At 36.0% G+C, this 26,899-nt stretch overlaps 2 protein-coding genes across 2 annotated transcripts in view; both read right to left on the bottom strand.

Moving 5' to 3' along the window:
• LOC142338183 (uncharacterized) overlaps positions 1-20,074 on the bottom strand; it is a 104,635-nt gene extending 84,561 nt beyond the window's left edge. Inside the window, exon 1 of the mRNA XM_075387821.1 lies at positions 20,007-20,074. The gene's annotated coding sequence lies outside the window, so the exon portion shown is untranslated. The remainder of the gene's footprint in view (positions 1-20,006) is intronic.
• On the bottom strand, positions 17,594-19,930 carry LOC142338697 (uncharacterized). The gene has a single exon (XM_075388568.1). It carries the CDS (start codon positions 19,647-19,649, stop codon positions 18,012-18,014), a length of 1,638 nt encoding a protein of 545 aa, XP_075244683.1. The 5' UTR covers positions 19,650-19,930; the 3' UTR covers positions 17,594-18,011.
• Positions 20,075-26,899: the final 6,825 nt, after the last annotated feature.

The following is a 26,899-nucleotide window of genomic DNA, read 5'->3' as shown; positions in this document are numbered from 1 at the left end:
CCAAATGGATTTCGCAGGCCCCATTCCTTTTAGAAATCACACAGACAACTACTATATTTTAGTATCAGTGGATAGATACTCTAGATTCCCAACTGCCCAAGTCTTTAAAAACTGCGACGCATCAACAGCAATAGAATATTTAGAAGAATACTGTAAGTTCCACGGTATACCACGGTCATTAAGGTGCGACCAAGCACAAGCATTTAAGTCTAGAGACTTTAACATACATTGCAAGAACAATAACATAAAACTCATCCTAGCTCCAGCTGGAGATCATAGAGCAACGGGCATGGTCGAACGCCTTATTCAAACAATAAAACGAAAATTAGGTGTAATGGCTATAGATCCATTATGGTCATCAGAAGATATCACAACAATTGTATCAAATATTATTCAAAATATCAGATTAATCCCAAACAGAATAACAAAAATAACCCCATTCGAAGCACACTTCGGTAGGAAACCAAACACTGCATTATCAAATATAGTAACAAAACCAAACAAACAAAACTTATCTTACAAAAAGATAAAACAATTCGCTTCAGATCGCAAACTACTCAAACAGCCAGTCCTGTCTCCTGCAACAATCTGGGACATGGACCAGGACTCGGAGCCAGAACTGAACATACAGTATAGAGAAGATGCGAAGAAAGGAACAAGACCAGAAGTAAACATCGCATCAGAAAGCGACGACTCCGAGAATGCGCCGCTGCTTAGCCCCACGCGCACCCCGGGTAAGATAATACCTTCTAAACTTGAAGTCACATTCGGAGACAAAACTACAACACTAATATACGGTAAAAAACAAGTAGCACGAAAATCTATAGCACGAAAAGCACCTGAACCACGGGGAACACTAAAACCACAATGGAACATAATTGAAAATGGCACAATCACAAATTATTCACCACACACAATCACACTGGACACTAACAATAGAAAAAACACAGTCATAAGAAAAAGCGACTTAGCAATAGTAACGCAACCACTGACACCGCATCAGATACAAACATCACCGCCAAAAAGATTAATATAGATGGTAGCATGCAAATCTCTAAGAGAATACAACAATAACAAAGAAAAAATTAAAAAATTCTGTTTAGAAGAAAAGAGACAAATGAAGCAAAGACAGGAGCAATTGAAACAGGGAACAAGCACCGCAACAACTTCGGCTCCAAGCGGAGAAAATCTTTACAGCCACGAACAATTAGTCTCGATCGCGAAAAAGAATCAAAGGACACAACAGCAGAAGAGAAGAACCAATAAGGCACAGGAGACACCTGCAAGGAAACATCAACTACAAAAACAGCAAGAAAAACATCAATTCACACCGCGTAGAAACAAAAGACACGTGATGCCTCAGAAAGAGAAACGAAAGGAAAAACCAAGCTCAAGCGACACATTCAGAACGAAATCAAGGGCAGCAGCATTACATCAATCAAAACTCCATATGGAAAAACACAATCGATCTTTTATCAAAGTCAACGAACAAGATTTATTAAAATCCCCAACAATTGAATGCATAACCATCTCGGACTCCACTGAAAATAGCCCAATAAAAGTGTTTACATCAGACAACAAATATGACTTTATGATCACATCACCGGACAGCCCAGAAATACCCCAAAAATTCGAGTCGAAAATTTCAACTCAAAAGTTGGACAAAGCGGTCGGAAAAATACAAAAACTGAAGGCATCCCCCAAGTTCAGCAGCTCGCCAATCCTAAACATAACAACTCCCCATGGAGAAACATCGGAAAAGGAGAAACAGAGCAGCTCAAAAGCCATCACCAATCCAGCACCAGCACCGAAGACTAAACAAATCGAGAATGAAGAAAATAAACCCACGACGGAAGGTATCCTGGTAAACGAACGTAATGAAGAACATCACACTGCATCACCATCGCCAGCAAAGAGCTCAATATCGGATATTAAGCCAAGCGACTTCTACGAGGAAGAATTACACAAGTGAAATTCTTCACAGTGCCCGGGGGAGTGTGGTACCAAGGTACCTATCTCCGAATGGAGACGAGAAACTAGTAACCAAGCACATAAAAGTATTAACTATAAACTCTCTTAAACTATATGATAATTTATATATTATAACCAAGTGTAGTACTTGATCATAGTGAAACCACATTACTTTCTGTTCATCCTTACTGATAGTTATGAAGTGTTACGAAGTGTTAACATTATTCTGACAGGTGTCTGTCTAGCACCTCTCATAGTGCAAATGCATAACAATGCAAAAACGCAGTTCTGCCTTATTGTGTGTAACGTATAGTAATACTCTTATTCCAAGTGGAATTTACGATTGAATCGAAAAACAGTTTTCTCGCTCACCACAATTATTATTATTATTATTATTATTATTATTATTATTATTATTATTATTATTATTATTATTATTATTATTATTATTATTATATCATTTATATTTATATTTATAATTATATTTATAATTGTATTTATATTATGTTTTAATAAACCCAATTGTGTGGCGTCATAAATATTACTGCACATGATTTGAATTTGCGATTGTAAATTCGTGTATTCTTTTGTTAGCTATTTTGATTTCTTCGTCGTAGTTAGTTTTGAGCTCTTTCAGCGTTCTTAGCAACGGTATCGGTATTATGCGATGAAGCCAATCTTTTCCGATACTAAAAAGAACGCCAAAGAGAATGGTTGATGGATTGGCGGCATTATTGTCTCTTTTACTGCCTGCAAAGACTCATACCTGTGGTCTGATAAAGGATGGTATAGAGTAACATTTATTGTAGATGTATGCTGACCAGATAGAATTCTGTACAGGAGATTTGTTTGATCCTATCGAAATCACCTTGTCTAAATTGTTATCTACGTTGGAATTTAAAGCAGTTCTGGTAACATAGGATTTTTTTCTGCAGTGGATTGAAGGTACTTTTTCATGTCTCAAGTACTGGTTTTTGAGGTGAAAGATTGTGCTTACTGGAATATGGAAATTGTATGATGAGGCAATGTTTAACATTGCGATTATTTGTATGTTTTCAACATCATTTTCTTTATCCTAGTGTGAAGAAAGTAGTTCTTTTTATGGTTATATTACAAAAATCAATGTTTGCACCATTTAAGGCAGACCAGATACGGGTTCTGTATACAGATTTAGTGGTTCAACAGAACGAAATACTTTGTTCCGAGTCGTTTCTGTCTGCGATTGGTGGGGAATTAAAAAAAGACTGCTATCTGCCGCAGTATATCTCACTATTTAACAAAACATGTCCGTTTTTGATTTTCACTTCGTAAGGCTATAATATGTTTGTTCACTTGAAATATATATACTGCACAAATATAATCACAAATATTAATTTAGCTTGTGTTAGTGACTCTTGATTATCAGTTTTTTTTTGGAAAAAATATTGCCAAAACTTTTCAACTTCATTTAATAGACAAAAAATTCAATGTTCAATGGATCAACAGTAGCCGGTCGTGTCTTTGCAACTCTTTCTTAATATCCATATCCACCGAATAGATGAATCAGATTGCTGAATAGATTCTGAATAGACGAAAGGAAGATTTTAATAGCATTTACCACGTCCTCTGTCGAAACAAAACGATTCAGATAAGGTCCGAAGAGAGTCCAAAGAGGGCAAAAGTTCATTTTTGTCTAAGAGGTTTCGGATTCATTTGGAGCATGTACCCCCTTCTTCAGACGAAAAGGTTTCACCTTGAAACACTACTCGTTTCACCTGATAAAACATTTGATAAAAGTTTATTAACCGCAAGTACGTTGATAATCAGGGATTGGTTTTCTGAGCTCAAGGAAACTTCGAGCTTAATCTGAAAATTGTCGATTCCCAATTCTCAAATTTTACCAATTTAAGGAGACATTATGTTTTTAAACAAAATCCTGGGAAAAGGGAGCATAGAACTGAAATAAGAGATCGATTATAATGATTTCGGCTAGCATAAATCAGACACGTGATTATCCTAATCAAAGAACTCCAAGATACATTTTACAGATTTCTTCAAACAAAGCAATTTTAAGCAAAAATTGGTTTATGATTGTTTTTTGGAACTGTTGAGGTAAAAGTGATTTTTTGGTTTAACATTCGATGTGGTTGGGAACATTTTTTAGTTAGCACCGTGCTTAGTGCAATCTTCTTTTGGTGCCATTTTTTTGCAAAGTGTATTTTTGAAATTTCGACTTTATGGAGAAATTTCTAATAGGTAGATAAAAAGAAAGGTCGGAATGGTTTCTTCGCCATTTGTTCAGTAATCGATTGAAAGACAAAATCTAATTAATATCTCCTCAGTATCATCTAAACCGAACCAATCCACCATACTTAGCCATTTGTCTCACAGTTTCTGTAAATTTTCAAATTTTCGCTGCAATCACCTTCAGAGCGACTAGGTGAAATCAATCAAATGTAATATCACTATGTGAAAAATCAAACTTTCAAATTGTCTCAGGGAGTGAAATTTTTTGAAAAGTTTTTTTTTCATTTACTTAGCGTGAATTTAATCAAGTAACGGCTTCTTTCCTAGTTATTGGTTTAATGATTCCAATTTAACAAGGGTTCGCTCCTGGATTTTAACAAATCGACTTGTCAATGTTTCGTCGGATTTCTTTGCAACAGCGAGGTTTTTCTCTGCTTGTAAGGACTTGTTTGCCAATTTCTCCCGTCTTAGTTTTGCATAACCATGTTAAAAAGAAGTCAGAAAACGTAAATTTGTAGGAATTTTTAATCATAATTATTAAATCATTTTTAGCGCCCTAGTGTTATCTTTTTCGGTCAATGGTGCGCTAATATAGAAAACAGAAGGCAGTATTTTTCACTGAATTAAGAAATGTCAGCCCTTTCGTCTCATTTTTTCACCAAAAAAAAACATTTGAAAATTTCAAAAAAAAATTTGTATAGAGGAAGTAAAAAATCTGGCCTCCTCGGTACTTTTCAAATTTTGCAGCTTAATATTTTGTTCAAATTCATCTCTAGTTCATTGGATTTTGATCACCCAATATTTGATCCGTCTGTAACAGTGGTTGAATAAAGGTTTATCATAAACTCAAAGTTGAGAAAAAATTGCTAGTTGAACAAAAATTTTTGTAATCTCCGTTAATTTTAATGCTTTTTTTCTTCAACTAAAGGTCTAATCACAATTTTGAGACTTCCTAGGTTGTAACTTTTAAAAACAAGAATGAAACGGATGTCTAAAACTTTTACAAATTTTTAAATCAGCTTTTTTTCAAATTTATAGAAAATTTTTTTCGGTCCTAATTTCTCATGGCCTTCTACTTTTCTTTTTTGTAGACTGTTTGGTGTGGCGTGTGACATCTTACATTCTTTTCTCAGATGAAAATTGTTTCAAAAAAATTTTGTTCTTGTTTTCTATGGATGCAACCGTGGCAGGTTTTAATTTGCGACCGAAATCCCGAAAAGAACTTGATTTCTTCCAATGATTGGAGCTCTTAACTACTTGTCACAAACAGAAAAAATCTAAACGCATTTTTTATTAATGTTAGCAAATTTAGCATGCCGATTATCGGTTGGGAGCATACAGAGAAAGCATACCTATAACAGGTCAAAACCATCACCACAAAAAAATTTAACAATAGGTTGAAAAGATAGAATACATCAAATGAAAATTTTTATTGAACAAAAAATACTAAATTGAGATCCCGAGACATTGGGGATTATATATAAATCCACAAGGTCACGGGATTACTAAAATGAGAATCCATCAAATCATAGTTTTCAGTGAACAAAAAACTAAGTTGATGCCCCGAGACATGAATGGATTATAGATATGAAGCAAATTGGAATTGGTCACTTATTTCAATATGTTCAACAACCTGACATAACAATTCCTACACGAGAAAGAAATCAATCAGTTAAAAGATATTATATGACGAAATGGTAGAGTGAATCAACAGACGTTCAATTCAAAACGAATAAAGTAGTATTAGTTCAATAATATGAAATAATATGAAATCATTACAGACAGTTTTGATTTGTTGAATGCAATGAGTTGGTTAGTGAAAAATCAAGATTGCTTCTAGTTAAGTTATTTAGGAGTAATAATTCTTTTTAAGAGTTAGACTCTTCTAAATAGGTATCCTAAAGTAGTCAAAGAAAACAAATTCTTTATAATGATTTTTATTCATCAGATACTAAAGAATTTTGAGACACGTTTTATGTGCAGTTTTTTACGTTCATGATTGGCAGAAGGTCACAACACATCGGCCATGATAAAGTAAGGATCAAACTTTCCAATTGAATTTCTCAGTCCAGGTAACAATTTCAGTTTAATTCCATTCATTTCAAGGTGAGTATGAAAACTGATTGCGTATCCCGTCCCTTCATTGTGCTTCACTAGGGGCACAAATTCATCATCTTCCTTAGTTGTTAAAAACACAGATTTGTCTTCACAGCATCAGATTAGAACTATGTAACCATAAATATGGTTGTACAATTGATTTCGGGATAACTATTGCCAAAATCAATAATCCAGTACTTCTTTTCATGAGCCTCGGCAACGATGACATTGTTCATCCACTCACTCCACTCACTCAATTCATCAATTCATCCACTCACTCCACTCACTCAACTCATCAATTCATTCACTCACTCAACTCACTCAATTCATCAATTCATCCACACACACTCCACTCACTCAATTCATCAATTCATCCACACACACTCCACTCACTCAATTCATCAGTTCATCCACACACACTCCACTCACTCAATTCATCAGTTTATCCACTCACTCCACTCATTCAATTCATCAATTCATTCACTCACTCAACTCACTCAATTCATCAATTCATCCACTCACTCTACTCACTCAATTCATCAATTCATCCACTCACTCCACTCACTCAATTCATCAATTCATCGACACACACTCCACTCACTCAATTCATCAGTTCATCCAATCACTCCACTCACTCAATTCATCAATTCATCCACACACTCCTCTCACTCAATTCATCAATTCATCCACACACACTCCACTCACTCAATTCATCAGTTCATCCACTCACTCCACTCACTCAATTCATCAATTCATCCACTCACTCCACTCACTCAATTCATCAATTCATCCACTCACTCCAATCACTCAATTCATCAATTCATCCACTCACTCCACTCATTCAATTCGTCAATTCATCCACACACACTCCACTCACTCAATTCATCAATTCATCCACACACACTCCACTCACTCAATTCATCAGTTCATCCACACACACTCCACTCACTCAATTCATCAGTTCATCCACTCACTCCACTCATTCAATTCATCAATTCATTCACTCACTCAACTCACTCAATTCATCAATTCATCCACTCACTCCACTCACTCAATTCATCAATTCATCCACTCACTCCACTCACTCAATATTCAATTCATCGACACACACTCCACTCACTCAATTAATCAGTTCATCCACTCACTCCACTCACTCAATTCATCAATTCATCCACACACACTCCTCTCACTCAATTCATCAATTCATCCACACACACTCCGCTCACTCAATTCATCAGTTCATCCACTCACTCCACTCACTCAATTCATCAATTCATCCACTCACTCCACTCACTCAATTCATCAGTTCATCCACTCACTCCACTCACTCAAGTCATCAACTCATCCACTCACTCCACTCACTCAATTCATCAATCCATCCACTCATTCCACTCACACAATTCATCAATTCATCCACACACACTCCACTCACTCAATTCATCAATTCATCCACTCAATCCACTCACTCAATTTATCAATTCATCCACTCACTCCACTCATTCAATTCGTCAATTCATCCACACACACTCCACTCACTCAATTCATCAATTCATCCACACACACTCCACTCACTCAATTCATCAGTTCATCCACACACACTCCGCTCACTCAATTCATCAGTTCATCCACTCACTCCACTCATTCAATTCATCAATTCATTCACTCACTCAACTCACTCAATTCATCAATTCATCCACTCACTCCACTCACTCAATTCATCAATTCATCCACTCACTCCACTCACTCAATTCATCAATTCATCGACACACACTCCACTCACTCAATTCATCAATTCATCCACTCACTCCACTCACTCAATTCATCAATTCATCCACACACACTCCACTCACTCAATTCATCAATTCATCCACACACACTCCACTCACTCAATTCATCAGTTCATCCACACACACTCCACTCATTCAATTCATCAGTTTATCCACACACACTCCACTCACTCAATTCATCAGTTTATCCACTCACTCCACTCATTCAATTCATCAATTCATTCACTCACTCCAATCACTCAATTCATCAATTCATCCACTCACTCCACTCACTCAATTCATCAATTCATCCACACACACTCCACTCACTCAATTCATCAATTCATCCACACACTCCACTCACTCAATATTCAATTCATCGACACACACTCCACTCACTCAATTAATCAGTTCATCCACTCACTCCACTCACTCAATTCATCAATTCATCCACACTCCTCTCACTCAATTCATCAATTCATCCACACACACTCCACTCACTCAATTCATCAGTTCATCCACTCACTCCACTCACTCAATTCATCAATTCATCCACACACACTCCACTCACTCAATTCATCAATTCATCCACACACACTCCACTCACTCAATTCATCAGTTCATCCACACACACTCCACTCACTCAATTCATCAGTTTATCCACTCACTCCACTCATTCAATTCATCAATTCATCCACTCACTCCACTCACTCAATTCATCAATTCATCCACTCACTCCACTCACTCAATTCATCGATTCATCCACACACACTCCACTCACTCAATTCATCAATTCATCCACACACACTCCACTCACTCAATTCATCAGTTCATCCACACACACTCCACTCACTCAATTCATCAGTTCATCCACACACACTCCACTCACTCAATTCATCAGTTCATCCACACACACTCCACTCATTCAATTCATCAGTTTATCCACACACACTCCACTCATTCAATTCATCAGTTTATCCACACACACTCCACTCACTCAATTCATCAATTCATCCACTCACTCCACTCACTCAATTCATCAATTCATCCACACACACTCCACTCACTCAATTCATCAATTCATCCACACACTCCACTCACTCAATATTCAATTCATCGACACACACTCCACTCACTCAATTAATCAGTTCATCCACTCACTCCACTCACTCAATTCATCAATTCATCCACACACTCCTCTCACTCAATTCATCAATTCATCCACACACACTCCACTCACTCAATTCATCAGTTCATCCACTCACTCCACTCACTCAATTCATCAATTCATCCACACACACTCCACTCACTCAATTCATCAATTCATCCACACACACTCCACTCACTCAATTCATCAGTTCATCCACACACACTCCACTCACTCAATTCATCAGTTTATCCACTCACTCCACTCATTCAATTCATCAATTCATCCACTCACTCCACTCACTCAATTCATCAATTCATCCACTCACTCCACTCACTCAATTCATCGATTCATCCACACACACTCCACTCACTCAATTCATCAATTCATCCACACACACTCCACTCACTCAATTCATCAGTTCATCCACACACACTCCACTCACTCAATTCATCAGTTTATCCACTCACTCCACTCATTCAATTCATCAATTCATCCACTCACTCCACTCACTCAATTCATCAATTCATCCACTCACTCCACTCACTCAATTCATCGATTCATCCACACACACTCCACTCACTCAATTCATCAATTCATCCACACACACTCCACTCACTCAATTCATCAGTTCATCCACACACACTCCACTCACTCAATTCATCAGTTCATCCACACACACTCCACTCACTCAATTCATCAGTTCATCCACACACACTCCACTCATTCAATTCATCAGTTTATCCACACACACTCCACTCATTCAATTCATCAGTTTATCCACACACACTCCACTCACTCAATTCATCAATTCATCCACTCACTCCACTCACTCAATTCATCAATTCATCCACACACACTCCACTCACTCAATTCATCAATTCATCCACACACTCCACTCACTCAATATTCAATTCATCGACACACACTCCACTCACTCAATTAATCAGTTCATCCACTCACTCCACTCACTCAATTCATCAATTCATCCACACACTCCTCTCACTCAATTCATCAATTCATCCACACACACTCCACTCACTCAATTCATCAGTTCATCCACTCACTCCACTCACTCAATTCATCAATTCATCCACACACACTCCACTCACTCAATTCATCAATTCATCCACACACACTCCACTCACTCAATTCATCAGTTCATCCACACACACTCCACTCACTCAATTCATCAGTTTATCCACTCACTCCACTCATTCAATTCATCAATTCATCCACTCACTCCACTCACTCAATTCATCAATTCATCCACTCACTCCACTCACTCAATTCATCGATTCATCCACACACACTCCACTCACTCAATTCATCAATTCATCCACACACACTCCACTCACTCAATTCATCAGTTCATCCACACACACTCCACTCACTCAATTCATCAGTTCATCCACACACACTCCACTCACTCAATTCATCAGTTTATCCACTCACTCCACTCATTCAATTCATCAATTCATTCACTCACTCAACTCACTCAATTCATCAATTCATCCACTCACTCCACTCACTCAATTCATCAATTCATCCACACACACTCCACTCACTCAATTCATCAATTCATCCACACACACTCCACTCACTCAATTCATCAGTTCATCCACACACACTCCACTCACTCAATTCATCAGTTTATCCACTCACTCCACTCATTCAATTCATCAATTCATTCACTCACTCAACTCACTCAATTCATCAATTCATCCACTCACTCTACTCACTCAATTCATCAATTCATCCACTCACTCCACTCACTCAATTCATCAATTCATCGACACACACTCCACTCACTCAATTCATCAATTCATCCACTCACTCCACTCACTCAATTCATCAATTCATACACACACTCCACTCACTCAATTCATCAATTCATCCACACACACTCCACTCACTCAGTTCATCAGTTCATCCACACACACTCCACTCACTCAATTCATCAGTTTATCCACTCACTCCACTCATTCAATTCATCAATTCATTCACTCACTCAACTCACTCAATTCGTCAATTCATCCACTCACTCTACTCACTCAATTCATCAATTCATCCACTCACTCCACTCACTCAATTCATCAATTCATCGACACACACTCCACTCACTCAATTCATCAGTTCATCCACTCACTCCACTCACTCAATTCATCAATTCATCCACACACTCCTCTCACTCAATTCATCAATTCATCCACACACACTCCACTCACTCAATTCATCAGTTCATCCACTCACTCCACTCACTCAATTCATCAATTCATCCACTCACTCCACTCACTCAATTCATCAATTCATCCACTCACTCCAATCACTCAATTCATCAATTCATCCACTCACTCCACTCATTCAATTCGTCAATTCATCCACACACACTCCACTCACTCAATTCATCAATTCATCCACACACACTCCACTCACTCAATTCATCAGTTCATCCACACACACTCCACTCACTCAATTCATCAGTTCATCCACTCACTCCACTCATTCAATTCATCAATTCATTCACTCACTCAACTCACTCAATTCATCAATTCATCCACTCACTCCACTCACTCAATTCATCAATTCATCCACTCACTCCACTCACTCAATATTCAATTCATCGACACACACTCCACTCACTCAATTAATCAGTTCATCCACTCACTCCACTCACTCAATTCATCAATTCATCCACACACACTCCTCTCACTCAATTCATCAATTCATCCACACACACTCCGCTCACTCAATTCATCAGTTCATCCACTCACTCCACTCACTCAATTCATCAATTCATCCACTCACTCCACTCACTCAATTCATCAGTTCATCCACTCACTCCACTCACTCAAGTCATCAACTCATTCACTCACTCCACTCACTCAATTCATCAATTCATCCACTCATTCCACTCACACAATTCATCAATTCATCCACACACACACTCCACTCACTCAATTCATCAATTCATCCACTCACTCCACTCACTCAATTTATCAATTCATCCACTCACTCCACTCATTCAATTCGTCAATTCATCCACACACACTCCACTCACTCAATTCATCAATTCATCCACACACACTCCACTCACTCAATTCATCAGTTCATCCACACACACTCCGCTCACTCAATTCATCAGTTCATCCACTCACTCCACTCATTCAATTCATCAATTCATTCACTCACTCAACTCACTCAATTCACCAATTCATCCACTCACTCCACTCACTCAATTCATCAATTCATCCACTCACTCCACTCACTCAATTCATCAATTCATCGACACACACTCCACTCACTCAATTCATCAATTCATCCACTCACTCCACTCACTCAATTCATCAATTCATCCACTCACTCCACTCATTCAATTCGTCGTCAATTCATCCACACACACTCCACTCACTCAATTCATCAATTCATCCACACACACTCCACTCACTCAATTCATCAGTTCATCCACACACACACCACTCACTCAATTCATCAGATCATCCACTCACTCCACTCATTCAATTCATCAATTCATTCACTCACTCAACTCACTCAATTCATCAATTCATCCACTCACTCCACTCACTCAATTCATCAATTCATCCACTCACTCCACTCACTCAATTCATCAATTCATCGACACACACTCCACTCACTCAATTCATCAGTTCATCCACTCACTCCACTCACTCAATTCATCAATTCATCCACACACACTCCTCTCACTCAATTCATCAATTCATCCACACACACTCCACTCACTCAATTCATCAGTTCATCCACTCACTCCACTCACTCAATTTATCAATTCATCCACTCACTCCACTCACTCAATTCATCAGTTCATCCACTCACTCCACTCACTCAATTCATCAACTCATCCACTCACTCCACTCACTCAATTCATCAATTCATCCACTCACTCCACTCACTCAATTCATCAATTCATCCACACACACTCCACTCACTCAATTCATCAATTCATCCACTCACTCCACTCACTCAATTCATCAATTCATTCACTCACTCAACTCACTCAATTCATCAATTCATCCTCTCACTCCACTCACTCAATTCATCAATTCATCCACTCACTCCACTCACTCAATTCATCAATTCATCCACTCACTCCACTCACTCAATTCATCAATTCATCCACTCACTCCACTCACTCAATTCATCAATTCATCCACTCACTTCACTCACTCAATTCATCAATTCATCGACACACACTCCACTCACTCAATTCATCAGTTCATCCACTCACTCACTCACTCAATTCATCAATTCATCCACACACACTCCTCTCACTCAATTCATCAATTCATCCACACACACTCCACTCACTCAATTCATCAGTTCATCCACTCACTCCACTCACTCAATTCATCAATTCATCCACTCACTCCACTCACTCAATTCATCAGTTCATCCACTCACTCCACTCACTCAATTCATCAACTCATCCACTCACTCCACTCACTCAATTCATCAATTCATCCACTCACTCCACTCACTCAATTCATCAATTCATCCACACACACACTCCACTCACTCAATTCATCAATTCATCCACTCACTCCACTCACTCAATTCATCAATTCATCCACTCACTCCACTCGCTCAATTCATCAATTCATCCACACACACTCCACTCACTCAATTCATCGGTTTATCCACTCACTCCACTCACTCAATTCATCAATTCATCCACACACACTCCACTCACTCAATTCATCAATTCATCCACTCACTCCACTCACTCAATTCATCAATTCATCCACTCACTCCACTCACTGAATTCATCAATTCATCCACTCACTCCACTCATTCAATTCGTCAATTCATCCACACACACTCCACTCACTCAATTCATCAGTTCATCCACACACTCCACTCACTCAATTCATCAGTTCATCCACTCACTCCACTCATTCAATTCATCAATTCATTCACTCACTCAACTCATTCAATTCGTCAATTCATCCACACACACTCCACTCACTCAATTCATCAATTCATCCACTCACTCCACTCATTCAATTCGTCAATTCATCCACACACACTCCACTCACTCAATTCATCAATTCATCCACACACACTCCACTCACTCAATTCATCAGTTCATCCACACACACTCCACTCACTCAATTCATCAGTTCATCCGCACACACTCCACTCACTCAATTCATCAGTTCATCCACTCACTCCACTCATTCAATTCGTCAATTCATCCACACACACTCCACTCACTCAATTCATCAATTCATCCACACACACTCCACTCACTCAATTCATCAGTTCATCCACACACACTCCACTCACTCAATTCATCAGTTCATCCACTCACTCCACTCATTCAATTCATCAATTCATTCACTCACTCAACTCACTCAATTCATCAATTCATCCACTCACTTCACTCACTCATTTCATCAATTCATCCTCTCACTCCACTCACTCAATTCATCAATTCATCGACACACACTCCACTCACTCAATTCATCAGTTCATCCACTCACTCCACTCACTCAATTCATCATTTCATCCACACACACTCCTCTCACTCAATTCATCAATTCATCCACACACACTCCACTCACTCAGTTCATCAGTTCATCCACTCACTCCACTCACTCAATTCATCAATTCATCCACTCATTCCACTCACTCAATTCATTAATTCATTCACTCACTCCACTCACTCAATTCATCAATTCATCCACTCACTCCACTCACTCATTTCATCAATTCATCCACTCACTCAACTCACTCAATTCATCAGTTCATCCACTCACTCCACTCACTCAATTCATCAGTTCATCCACTCACTCCACTCACTCAATTCATCAATTCATCCACTCACTCCACTCACTCAATTCATCGATTCATCCACTCACTCCACTCACTCAATCCATCAGTTCATCCACTCACTCCACTCACTCAATTCATCAATTTATCCACACACATGCCACTCACTCATTTCATCAGTTCATCCACACACACTCCACTCACTCAATTCATCAGTTCATCCACTCACTCCACTCATTCAATTCATCAATTCATTCACTCACTCAACTCATTCATTTCGTCAATTCATCCACACACACTCCACTCACTCAATTCATCAATTCATCCACTCACTCCACTCATTCAATTCGTCAATTCATCCACACACACTCCACTCACTCAATTCATCAATTCATCCACACACACTTCACTCACTCAATTCATCAGTTCATCCACATACACTCCACTCACTCAATTCATCAGTTCATCCACACACACTCCACTCACTCAATTCATCAGTTCATCCACTCACTCCACTCATTCAATTCGTCAATTCATCCACACACACTCCACTCACTCAATTCATCAATTCATCCACACACACTCCAATCACTCAATTCATCAGTTCATCCACACACATTCCACTCACTCAATTCATCAGTTCATCCACTCACTCCACTCATTCAATTCATCAATTCATTCACTCACTCCACTCACTCAATTCATCAATTCCTCCACTCACTCCACTCACTCAATTCATCAATTCATCGACACACACTCCACTCACTCAATTCATCAGTTCATCCACTCACTCCACTCACTCAATTCATCAATTCATCCACACACACTCCTCTCACTCAATTCATCAATTCATCCACACACACTCCACTCACTCAATTCATCAGTTCATCCACTCACTCCACTCACTCAACTCATCAATTCATCCACTCATTCCACTCACTCAATTCATCAATTCATTCACTCACTCCACTCACTTAATTCATCAATTCATCCACTCACTCCACTCACTCAATTCATCAATTCATCCACTCACTCAACTCACTCAATTCATCAGTTCATCCACTCACTCCACTCACTCAATTCATCAGTTCATCCACTCACTCCACTCACTCAATTCATCAATTCATCCACTCACTCCACTCACTCAATTCATCGGTTCATCCACTCACTCCACTCACTCAATCCATCAGTTCCTCCACTCACTCCACTCACTCAATTCATCAATTTATCCACTCAATCCACTCACTCAATTCATCAATTCATCCACTCACTCCACTCACTCAATTCATCAGTTCATCCACTCACTCCACTCACTCAATTCAACAGTTCATTCACTCACTCCACTCACTCAATTCATCAATTCATCCACACACTCAACTCACTCAATTCATCAATTCATCCACTCACTCCACTCACTCAATTCATCAATTCCTCCACTCACTCCACTCACTCAATTCATCAATTCATCGACACACACTCCACTCACTCAATTCATCAGTTCATCCACTCACTCCACTCACTCAATTCATCAATTCATCCACACACACTCCTCTCACTCAATTCATCAATTCATCCACACACACTCCACTCACTCAATTCATCAGTTCATCCACTCACTCCACTCACTCAACTCATCAATTCATCCACTCATTCCACTCACTCAATTCATCAATTCATTCACTCACTCCACTCACTCAATTCATCAATTCATCCACTCACTCCACTCACTCAATTCATCAATTCATCCACTCACTCAACTCACTCAATTCATCCGTTCATCCACTCACTCCACTCACTCAATTCATCAGTTCATCCACTCACTCCACTCACTCAATTCATCAATTCATCCACTCACTCCACTCACTCAATTCATCGGTTCATCCACTCACTCCACTCACTCAATCCATCAGTTCCTCCACTCACTCCACTCACTCAATTCATCAATTTATCCACTCAATCCACTCACTCAATTCATCAATTCATCCACTCACTCCACTCACTCAATTCATCAGTTCATCCACTCACTCCACTCACTCAATTCAACAGTTCATTCACTCACTCCACTCACTCAATTCATCAATTCATCCACACACTCAACTCACTCAATTCATCAATTCATCCGCCCACTTCGCTGTCTGCTAGTATAGCAGGTTTATTTTCAACTTGTTCCTCGTAAACTTTTTCCCAGGAATATACCTTATGAAAAGTTTTCTTCTCCTGTGACGATTTTTTTTAAGTTTGAACGGTTCGTTAAAAGTTACTCCCCTTTGTTTATGACTGCCCTCTGAAACTGCGGATCAAAGACATGATACATTAAAGTTCGCAATTGAATGAATCACGTAATTACCTATCACAAACACATTTTTAAAAGCAAATCTAAACGCATATATAATAGCTAACTATAACATATATAACAAGTCACGGGTCAGGCTACGTAAGTCTAGATTAAACAGATAGAACTCATCAGTAAAAGTTTTAGTTGAAAAAGAATTGAATTGATATTTCGAGGTATTTATTGATTAGATATAAGCCTATTGGAATTTGTCACTTTTCTCAATATGTTCAACACAGCTCCACAAACTTTTCCCCACGAGAGGTCTATCAGTTGTACGGTTAAAAACTTCCAAGTAAAAAGGCACATCAGCAGTGAATTCTAGCTGTACAATGAATTAGTAGTTAGTAAAATTGTTATAGAAAATCTGTCTAACGCTTGTATGAATTCTTGCAATCTGCGTGGTCTCCCTTATCAAATAATCTTAGTTTATATTGATCTAAAATTTAAATGTTTTCTGATTAATTCTTATTGCCAATCTTAATGTTTTCAGCTGGTTAGTGCAGATGAAGATATTATTAACAGTTTTAGTAGCCAATTTCACTACCAACAATTTATCATTATCATAACTTCTAACTACATATAGTAAAAAAACCAAAGAAGCTAATTTTTATGAGACTATTGATATGCAGTTTTTTTACATTCATGATACTACGGAAAGTTACTCTAAAGGGGCCGTTAATAAGTAGGGATCGTATTCTCCAGATGAATTTCGCACTCCAGGTAGTAATTTAAACTTCCGTTTAAAACCGTCCACTTTAATGTAAGTGATAATTGACTCTGTAACCCATTTGTACTTCACAAGGGGTTGGAATTTATCATCCTTCTTGGTCGTTATAAACACAGATTCGTCTTCACAGCACCAAAGAACTAAGGTATCAGCGATTGAGGTTGTGCAGTTAATTGTTTTATTATTGTTTCCAACTTCAATAATCCAGTACTTATTTTGGCGAGCATCGGCAACGATGACATTGTTATCAGCTGTTATAAACATGAGCGTACTTATGCTATACACGTCATATCGTTTAACTGTAGGGAGTGTGTCACACCTGATTGTGAAATTCTCATCATGAGTGAATTTGATCAACTTGGTTTCTTCCTCCCAGTAACACCAATGAATAGAACCACGGACGTCACAATATGGACACAAGACATATTTGTACAGAATAGGCGCGATTTCATTCAGTTTTAGCTCTTTCTTCGTCAAATTAAAAGTGTAAGCGGAGGTCCCTATAAGAAGCATAAAAACAGATCGTTTTGAGAAAGAAAATAGTATATCAAAAATAAAGCAGCGATCAATGTTTCCCTTAAACTCAGTCATTCTTTTCGTATCAGTTAAATCAGTCAATCCAGAAGAGTTGAAAGTAAAACCTTGAACACAGAGTTGACCATTACCAGCTGAAACTTTAAAATATTCATCAAACTGACTATCTTGGAAATAAAATTCAATTGATTTCAAACAATTTGGATTCATTACTTCAACCCTCTTTGGCATTTTTGATTCCTCTTTTATCGAAGTAACCGACTTAAGATCTGATCTCAAATTTTGCGTAAAAGTGTTAAACTTTTTGCTGATCAAACTGGTCGCACAGCTCATTAATGATTGTCCTCTTTTTCCTAAAAGATTTTCTATCACGCTTTTGTTTAATTCAAAATCCTTCTTTCTTGTCGCAAAATCCTTCAACAAGTGGGCATTTGATGAGGCTAACAAATCGCGAAATTGTTTCTGTAAATCAACAGTCTGTTCAACACTTTCCGAAAGTTGCTTATAGTCAGTAGAAAGAACTTTGCCATTTTCTTCAGCAACTTCAAAACAAGATTTTCGGAGCTTTTCAATTTCTTTTTCCAAATGTTGAAGCAGATTAAGCTGCTCTTTTTTGTGTGATTCAATAACATTTGACATTTCTTCCTTCTTCAATCGAAGTGGCTTTTCACCGAGCTCCAGTTCTGTTAACATCTCGAACACTTCTCCTCTCAATTCGGAGCCTCGTTTTTCGAGCGTATCAAACTCATGCTTGCTGTGTTTGCTCATACATTTCCAACAAAAAGCAACATCGCACGTTCTGCAGTATTCTTGCTGCAACATTTTGTGCTCCGGGCAGACTAAAGGCCCGTAACCTTTTATGTCCGTTATCAAATGACCTCGCTGCAAATGAGGTCCAACGCAAACGTCACACAAAAGTTCCTTCTCCGATGGGTTATCTTCACGAGAACGATCGCACGTTTCACAGTGAAATAACTCTGTCGTTTCATTAGCACATTGGTCGCATTTATGATTACCGTCAAGATTGTTGTTCATTGTTTTAAAATGCAAACAGATATTACCAGTTTTAAAATTAGCTGAATTGTTAGCAGAACTTCACTGTCGCAAAATAACCGTAGGCAGGCTGAAAAACGTTATTCTTCTGAATGATTTCTTTCTATATACTGTTAAAATGTTTTAGTTTTAAGTTAAAAAGCACGTGAGACGAAACTAATATTTTTTGTATACAAATGTGGGCTATTATTGTCTGACAGTTTACTGAGTTTCTTATGATTGTTTTGTTCTGTTTTAAAACGTAAAGCAGTCTAAAATCACAACATCAGCCGAATGTGCATTTTGTATTCAAATTAAGTAAATGTAAAATCACTGAAAGAATAAACTGAGAGAACTTACTGGTTGCGTCCAGAATTGGTAACAAACTGCGTCGTTTCTAATTATAATGCCTATCTTCAGCTTGTGGTGGCGTTTTTTGCATACTTCAAAAAAATAATGGTTAAAATTTTTTTTCACGTGAACATCACGTGAATTCTCAACTTTTCATATATTAAGGTCGCTCTAATTCACGAGTTCTTTTCATATATAAAAGTCGCTCTAATTGACGAGTAAAAAAGGTCGCTCAAATTGACGAGTAAAAAAGGTCAATCTAATTGACGAGTAATACAACAGTGAATTTTTTTTGAAAAAAAGTAATTTTAATAGTTGCATCATACTTTTTCCCGCAACATGGAATTTGTCTCAAATGATAAAGTAACTGATCTGTACAAATATGTGAGAAGACAAATTGCATCGTACATTCCTCTTCATGATTTTACCAAAGGACACTAGATTAACAATATTATTATTTTCAAAGTATCTTTCAGAACGAAATATTTCAAACTACCAAAAATGGGTAAGAATTGAAAAGTTGGAGTTAATTTTCACTTAATTTCAAAACTTTATCAATTTGAACACAGTCGAATTTTGCAGAACTCAATTTTTTAAACTTTGGTCCTTGATGCTTTGAGAGTTTTGATCGAGTTCCATAAAATATTAGAAAATGTATACGAACTCTTTCAAGAGTAGGAGTTTTAGTTTGAATTCTTTTTTACTCAAATGAGTATGACTTAACAAAATTTTTTAGGCAGAACCTACAATGTATAGCAATGCAGAGGCTCCTGCTAAACAGAAAATGAATCCAGATATTGAAAAACGATAAAATTTTCATTTTTTTAACCAAAATCAAATTGGATTTTTCGTTTTTAACTCATCAACAGCATTGGAAAGTAAAATTTTTATCAATGAAACTCATCTTATTTTTAAATAGAGTTTTGATTGATTTTCTTTGGTTTGAAAAGCGAGTGAAATTTAAAATTCAATTCCAAATTACCGTTTTTCTTGAAAGACTCACTTCATTTCTCGAACTAAAAGGGATCAAAATATTCTCGTTTGAATTCTTTTGTGCCAAAAAAAATTTGTTTTAGTTATTTCTATTATCTGATTGATTAATTAAAAGTGAAACGTCAATTTTGAAAAATAGAAAACCTGGTAAAAATGATAGGGAACCAAAATTCGTGAAACAATATATGCTGTCTTCTTGTTGTGTGCGTGTGGTAAAAACTTCATTTTTTGCCGCCAATACGGTATTTGTCCGGCCAAAAGAGACAACAACCAAAACATAGCGGTTTACATTATCTGGCAGTTTACTGGTTTTGGGCAAAAATCTGTTACATTTTCTAGCCTTTTCTGTTAGAGCGAATAAACTTTCCATCGGTTTCCAGATTTTCTCCTGAATGTCATATCTCTCTGAATTTAAAGTAGCTTACAGGCCAGCCTAAATATGAGACAAACATAACAGTGTACTCAAAAATAAACCGTTTCCGAATAACAGAATCAAATAATTTGTTTACAAAACAAAGAGGGATTACATCAAAGCAGGGTTACATCTGAGTTCAAGAATTAAAAAAAAAAGTCATACGAAATCCGATTTTACCAAGCTTTTCTGCAAACAAAATTAATTCCCAAATCGACATAAAACTTCATAAAACTAACAAATGATACCTCAATGACTTTCCAAAATTTTTTAAGAGCATTCAAAGATGAATATATAAATTGTGTTAAGTTTCAGAGGTACTTAGTATGTACATGAAAATTCTGATAGTTCACCTTTTTGACAAACGATTTGGAGCACGATTTTACTAAAAATATCTTGAATGAAAGAACTCAATGTTTTACAAATTGTTATCGGTTTTAGTTCGAATTTTTGCACTAGATCCGCGTTAAAAAATCATTTTTTTGCTATTTCAAAAAGTTTTGTTACAGCTTTACGCTATAAAGTAACTTTTAAGAGGTTCCAAGATCTTAGTTATAAACAATTTTGTAAATCAAAGTTTTCCAGAATGCATTATAAAACAATTTACAAGCATAAAGATAAAAGCAGACAACTTGACGAAAATTTTTGAAAGATTTGTTAACACAAGCATGTATCTTCAAAATACCCATTTATACGAAAAACGTTGCTTCGAAAAACATCTTTAATTTCTTCGAAATGAGAGTTCGGCCGCAATTCCAAGGATTGATACTTAACGGCGAGGGTAAACTGCCAACTATAAAAATTCAGATAAAATTATCAGTTAAAAATTGAAAAGAACAGAAACAAAGACACAAATTTGATTGGAAGTTTTTTTCAAAAATTCTGCAGCTGGCTATTTTAGATTTAAAAAAACAAGTCTTGTGATTTTTTTCTGAATAGAATAAATGAAAACCTTTTAAACAGATCCAACAAAACATGTAAAAACATGAATTCCAAAGTCTGCAAGGTATCTTGTGATACTTTAACAGCTATAGCTTTTTTTTGTCGCATTCATTACCAAATGTAATTCTGGTTTGGAAAGAAAGCAAACATTCACTCAGGCAGACAAACAAGAAGCTTTAACCGCTGTTGATGGATTTTTGGCAAAACCACAAACAAAAGAACTTCTGTTTTTTCTTAAAACTTTGCTGAGAAAAACGATGACCGGACTTGTATGAAGGCTGGTGTTTTGAATCAACTTTTGCCTGAACAGTTGGATTTAACATTTCTTTTCTCTTCCATTGTTTGATTTTTTCTCCCACAAATAGCTACTAAATTTATTGTTTCAAAAGAAAAGACATTTAATGTTTGTCAGTGTGAGATGCTATTTCTTTCAGTTTTGCATCTAATGTTTTACCCAGACAAGCTGTAAAAACGAGAAAAAAAACACGAGCTTCAAATAATCCAAATTATTCAGTTCTTAAGAAAGAGTAATTATAGCTAAAAAACAAAAAATTTTGGCTGAGTATTTTCTATATCTACTTAATTCAGTAATATTTTTGTTGATTTTGGAAAAAAATGTTGCTAATATTTAATTAAAGCTTTCTTTTGTGTTTATTATTAACATTGGTTTTTATCTTAAATGTAACTATTTTTGAATTTTCGACGAAAACAAAACGCTTAGCACAAAGTACACGATTTAATATGCCAAACGTTACTTCTTTATACAGACAGAAAAAAAATTTTGCAGACTATTTTGTTGAGTAGGAGTTTTGATTTGGACTTTTTTTTAATTTGTTCGGCCAAACAAATTTTTGTAGATAACATCTACAATGTAAAACAATGCAGTGGCCCCTGCTAAGCAGAAGATTAACCGTTATGTTGAAAAACAATGAAAAGTTCAATTATGCTTACCATTGATTTTTTCCTCAAAACATTTAATTACTTGAATTTCAATGCTGATTTAGAGATAAAATTTTTGACTGAATCTGAAAAAAAAAACAGAAAAAATTTTCAGTTTTTCATACTGTTTCGTCACTCAATACATTTTATTGGTTTTGCTGACATTTATATCGCAAATTATAGCAAAAACTAAATTGGATTGCTCGTTCTTAATTGATCAACAACACTTCAAAGTAAAAATGTTATCATTAAAACTGATCTCATCTTTAAAAAAAGTTCTAATAGAATTTCTTTGATTTGCAGAGCGATCAAAATATAATTTTCATTTCCAAATTACCATTTTTCCTGAAAGAATCACTTTAGTTTTTTTGATCAATAACACCGTAAAGTATAATTATTATCAATAAAACTCATCGTATTTTTAAGTAGAGTTCTGATACATTTTCTTTGATTTGCAAAGCGCCTGAAATTTAATTTTCAGTTCCAATTTACCATTTTTCCTGAAAGAATCACATTATTTTTTTGATCAACAACACTCTAAAAAATTTTTCATCAATAAAACTCAACTTACTTTTAAGTAGATTTCTGATAGATTTTCTTTGATTTGCAAGCGACTGAAATGGATTTTTCCCTTTCCAATTTACCATTTTTCCTGAAAGAATCTTTTTATTTCACCAACTAGAACGGAGCAAAATTTAATCACGTTTGAATTCTTCAGTGGCGAAAACTCATGTTATAGTCATGTTGAGCATCTGATTGGTTGATAAATACTGTAATCACAAGTTCGAAACTTAGGAAAACAGGCAAAAAAAATTTTAAGCAAAGTTTCGCGAAACAATTTATGCTATCTTCCTGCTCCGTGCATGTGGTAAACAGTAACAAATTCGGCTGAGTATATTCTACATCAACCAAATTTAGTACTACTTGTGTTGATTTTTGAAAAAAAAATGTTGCTAATATTTAATTTTAAGAGCAAAAGGATATTGTAGTGAATTTTATTGTTTAGTCAGCTTTCTTTTGTGTTTATTATTAGCATTGGTTTTTATTTTGAATGCAACATTTTTCATTTTTTCCACAAAACAAAACGCTTAGCACAAAATTCACAATTTAGCATGCCAAACGTGTGCTTCTTCATGCAGACAGAAACAAAATTGTGCAGACTATTTTGTAGAGTAGGAGTATTGATTTGAATTTTTTTTCAAAATTAGTTCGACCAAACCAACTTTTGTAGACAACATCTACAATGTAAAACAATGTAGTGGCTCCTGCTAAACAGAAAATGAATCGATATATTGAAAAACAATAAAATGTTCAACTTTTTTCCTTTTTCGACCAAATTTCCAGAAATTATATTTACCATTGATTCAATTTTTTCCTCAAAATAATTAATAACGTCAATTTCAATGCTGATTTAGACATAAAATGTTTGACTGATTCTAAAAAATACAGAAAAAAATTTTCGGTTTTTCACACTGTTTCATCACTCAAAACTTTTTTTTGGTTATACTGACATTTATATCGTAAAATATAACAAAAATAAACTGAATTACTCGTATTTAATTGATCAACAAAACTATAAAGTAAAAATATTGTTAATAAAACTTAACTCATTTTTAAGTAGAGTTCTGATAGATTTCTTTGATTTGCAAAGCGACTAAAACTTAATTTCCATTTCCAATTTACCATTTTTCCTGAAAGAATCACTTTACTTTTTTGATCAACAACACGCTAAATTAAAAATTTTATCAATAAACTCATCTTATTTTTAAGTAGAGTTCTGGTAGATTTTCTTTGATTTGCAAAGCAAATGAAATTTAATCTCCATTCCCAATTTATCATTTTTTCCTGAAAGAATCACTTTATTTCACCAACGTGAACGGAGCCAAATATAATCACAATCACGTTTGAATTCTTCGGTGCCAAAAACTCATGTTATAGTCATTTTGGGCATTGGATTGATTGATAAATAGTGTAACCACAACTTGAAAATTAGGAAAACAGGCAAGAAAAATACTAAGCAAAATTTCGCAAAAAAGTATATGCTGTCTTTCTGCTCCATGCGTGTGGTGAAAACTTCGTTTTTTGCCGCAAATACGGTATTTGTCCGGCCAAAAGAGAAAACAACCAAAACTAAGCGGTTTACATTATCTGATCGTTTACTGGTTTTAGGTATAAATTTAATGCATTTTCTAGCCTTTTCTGTTAGAGCAAAAAAACTTTCCATCGGTTTCAAGATTTTCTCGTGATTATCATATCATTCTGAATGTAAAGTATAGATTGAAAAATTGCTTGAGTCTTTTACTGTTTGCGGCTGAACAATATAGCCATACACATTACAAAATCAATCTAAATATGAAAACATAAAAAAATTAGTGTATCCAATTTAAACTGCTTCCGATATACAGATTCAAAACTATTCACACAAAGTTAATTTGAAGTCGGCAAAAAATTTAATAAAACCAACATCTCATTGACTTAGTTTCAAAACAGCATTCAAAAATGAGTACGTTAATTGCATTCAAATTCAGAAGTACTTAGTTTTGAGCAGGCTATTAAAGTATCATGAGTTAATGAAGTCAAATTTTTACAAATTGTTATTGGTTTTAATTCGCATTAAGGTATTAGATCTGTTGCAAAAAAAATTTTTTTGGTTTTGCTATTTCGAAAAAACTCTTTGCACATGCAGCGAGAAAAACCAAAGAATGAGAACGGAAACGGCAATCGATTTGAACAAACAACCTTTATTCTGTTATTGCTTTGCGCTATAAAGTAACTTGAAAAAAGTTTTAAAACGTTACTTAGAAACAATTTTGTAGATGAAAATTTCCCAGAATGCATTAGAAAACAATTAATATGCATAAAGGCAAAAACGGACAACCTACAGAAAAGTTTTGAAATATTTGTTAATACAGGTATCTTGAAAATACCCATTTATACGGAAAAGGTTGCTTTGAAAATTATCTCTCATTTCTCCGAATTGAGAGTGCGGCTGCATTTCCAAATTTTGAATTTTAACGGCAAAAAAAAGCCAACTAAAAATTTTGAAAAGAATAGAAACAAAGACACAACATTGATTGAAACTTTTTTTCAAAACTTCTGTAGCTATCTAATTTAGATAAAAACGAAACAAGTCTTGTGATCTTTTTTTCTGAGTTAAATAAATGAAAAACCTATAACACAGATCTAACAACACATGTAATAACAAGAATTCCAAAGTCTTCAAAATTTTATGTGAAATTTTAACAGCCATCGCATTTTTTTCCTCGTAAAACCTGTTTTAGTGTGTTTTTTATTCGAAAAAATGAAAAGTAATGTTGGTTTGGCAAGAGAGCAAACATTCACTCAGGCAGAGTTTCTCAAAAAACTTTGAGAAAAACGATGGCTGGACTTGTATCAAGGCTGGTGTTTTGAATCAATTTTTGCTTCAACAGGTAGATTTAAAATTTCTATTCACTTCCACTGTTTGATTTTTTCTCCTACCCGGCCAAGCTATAAAAACGAGAAAAATACCCGAACTTCAAATAATATAAATTATTCAGTTCTTAAAAAAGAGTAATTTTAGCTAACAAACAAAATTTGGCTGAGATTTTCTATTTCTCCTTAATTCAGTACTATT

The sequence above is a fragment of the Convolutriloba macropyga genome, chromosome 4 (assembly GCF_964194025.1).
Source record: "Convolutriloba macropyga chromosome 4, txConMacr16.3, whole genome shotgun sequence".
NCBI lineage: Eukaryota > Metazoa > Xenacoelomorpha > Acoela > Convolutidae > Convolutriloba > Convolutriloba macropyga.
This window is presented reverse-complemented; position numbering and strand designations above follow the sequence as displayed.